This window comes from Ichthyophthirius multifiliis (genome assembly GCF_000220395.1).
Source record: "Ichthyophthirius multifiliis unplaced genomic scaffold scaff_1120509250104, whole genome shotgun sequence".
Taxonomy (NCBI): domain Eukaryota; phylum Ciliophora; class Oligohymenophorea; order Hymenostomatida; genus Ichthyophthirius; species Ichthyophthirius multifiliis.
The window spans coordinates 1-2,387 of record NW_004087083.1 but is presented as its reverse complement, the minus strand read 5'-3'; the positions used below and the strand labels follow the sequence as shown (position 1 = coordinate 2,387).

The window sequence follows — 2,387 nt, the reverse complement described above, 5'->3', positions numbered from 1 at the left end:
TATATTTATAAAATTTATATATTCATATATATATATATTATAAAAAAAAATTATTATTACTAACTATTTTAATTAATATAAATTTAAATAATTTTAAAATATATATTTATCAAAAAATTTTTATTATTATTTATAAAGTAATTTTTTTTATTACTATATAAATTAAATTTAATATTTTTTTTTAAATCTTAATTTATTTATATTTATTAATATTTATATTATAATTATGTATAAATTAGATAATATAATATTATTTTTATTTAATATATAAGATATATATATATATATATATATATATATATATTAAAATAAATAAAAATAAGGATATATATATATATCAATTTCTTTATTTTTTTGTTTTTATTATAGATTATCCAATCAAAGAAGAACTTTAATCTAATTAAATTCTTCCTTCTTTTAGAGCTGCAAAACCCCTTAATTATATAAAATTAGATAATATATTATCTGTTCCTATAAGCATAACAATCAACATAACGAAAAAATCTAATCCTAAATCAAAATAAAATGTCATATATACTATATTAGTCCAAAACTCATAATATTCCTCTTTTAAATTACCCAATTACCATATAAGTATAAAAATAAAGGATAAAAAAGTAGTAAGGAAAATCATTTAGATACCAAAATTATACTTAAATCCATCTATAATCTTCTATTTATTTATATCTTAATATTAATAAGTAGAATTTAACCCTAAAAATATCAAATTAAATATACCTAAAGTCAAATATACGAAAATAATAGAACTAGTAATTGTTATAATGGATATTATTTGCTAATATATCTTGCTGGATAGATTGAAGTTTAAATAATTGCAATATATAGCAGATAATGATAAATGAGTTATTTATATATATATAAAAGTGGAAACTCTGGAAGAATTAGTAATAAAATTATTCGTTTGGCCAAAAAATAAAGCAAAATAAGGAAAATAATACAAAAAAGAGGTATTAATGATTATTTTGGAATTTATATAAACATCTAAAAAACAAGATTTTAAATATGCAAATATATGCAATGAAATAAGTAAGGAAAAAATAATATAAAGAATATTTAAAATTGCCTATTTATTATTAATATCGAATATATTTTTTAATCGTATTTCAACTTTTTAGTTTTATAGACCATTTTCAACTTAATTCTAGCTATTATTATAAACTTAATGAATTCGATATTTTTCAGTCTATAAAACATCAAATTTGAAGCTATTTTTCATATATAAATCGTCTAAAGTAGGTAGTTATAATGCATTTTATTTATTCATTAATACAGCAATATACCCATTTAGAGAATAACAAGAGCAGGCTATATGAGTAGTGTTTTCTCTTTAGAAATAACAAGATTAATAGTTGAAAGTTTCGTCGATTTCATTAAATTCTACACATTAATAGACTTATTAGAATATTGATTTTTACATTAATTTTGAGAAATTGACTAGTTTAGTAAGAATTAGGGTTGCTGGGATTATTTGTTGAGTAAAATTTAAAGAATAAGTATTAGAAAAGAAGTTTACTTTATAAAAATTAGTAATAAAAATTTAATTTGAGGCTTTTTTAGGTTTATGGGTTACAGCTAAATCTTCAAGGATTTAAAATTAGAAATTCTTGTTGTATTTTTCCACAAAATCAAAGGGAATATATAATTCGTGTCTTCTTCCTTTTAATTCGATTATTCGGTAATTATTCATCATTTTTAATTAGTTAAAACCGCTTCCGAATTCAAATAATTCTTATTATTAAGTCAATATTCGACCGTTTTTTGTACTATTTAGGGTTATAGTGGTATTATTTTAATCTATTTGTTATTTATTTTAGTCTGTCTGGTTTATGTATTGATAGTATTAGATTGTAGAAGCAGTTATATAGAATTGATATTTAAAACTTTAGTATATTAAATTTCTTATAGTTTTTATTTGGGTAAAAAAAGTCATTTTTTTTATCAAAAAAAGCACTTTTTATTATTCTGTGGTCAATATGGACATTTTTTAACTAAGATTTATATAAATATTAATAAAAAAAGTAACAAGTGTCTAATTTTTGAAAGTTTGACTGTTTTCAGAGGAGAAGAAAGTGACGAAAATCTCCAGTAAATTAAAATAAATGGAAAATAGTTCTGGATATAAGATATCAACTAAATAACTCATGTCCATGAATATATTTACTATTATGGCGTTATTTAATTTCTTAGAAGTCTCAACTTCGTAATATTTTAACACTTTTAGGAAATATTCGTTGATGTTTTTGCTTAATAGGGCGTCGAATTGGCATAGACTACCCGCATATTCATTACTGCATTAACAAGAGAATCCATAGGGCTACTTAGATTAACATAATCCTCCATTTAAGCAAAAGTTAATGCCTTTTTAG

The 2,387-nt window shown here is 20.2% G+C and overlaps 2 protein-coding genes across 2 annotated transcripts in view, besides 2 other annotated features; both read right to left on the bottom strand. All coding sequences in view use genetic code 6, as the record gives it.

Annotated features, from left to right (window-relative positions):
* IMG5_047640 (protein kinase domain protein) overlaps positions 1 to 26 on the bottom strand; it is a gene marked incomplete at both ends in the record, with an annotated part of 1,859 nt that extends 1,833 nt beyond the window's left edge. The window contains one exon of the mRNA XM_004037556.1: positions 1 to 26. This exon is cut by the window's left edge and continues 26 nt beyond it. Within this exon, the coding sequence (XP_004037604.1) occupies positions 1 to 26 (26 nt within the window).
* Positions 27 to 263: 237 nt separating this feature from the next.
* Positions 264 to 304: a microsatellite.
* A 33-nt stretch (positions 305 to 337) lies between these two features.
* IMG5_047630 (hypothetical protein) lies at positions 338 to 1,711 on the bottom strand (the record flags this gene model as incomplete). Its single annotated transcript, XM_004037555.1, has 1 exon — positions 338 to 1,711. The coding sequence occupies one exon, from the start codon at positions 1,709 to 1,711 to the stop codon at positions 338 to 340; it is 1,374 nt and encodes a 457-aa protein (XP_004037603.1).
* Positions 1,712 to 1,939: 228 nt separating this feature from the next.
* Positions 1,940 to 1,982: a microsatellite.
* Positions 1,983 to 2,387: the final 405 nt, after the last annotated feature.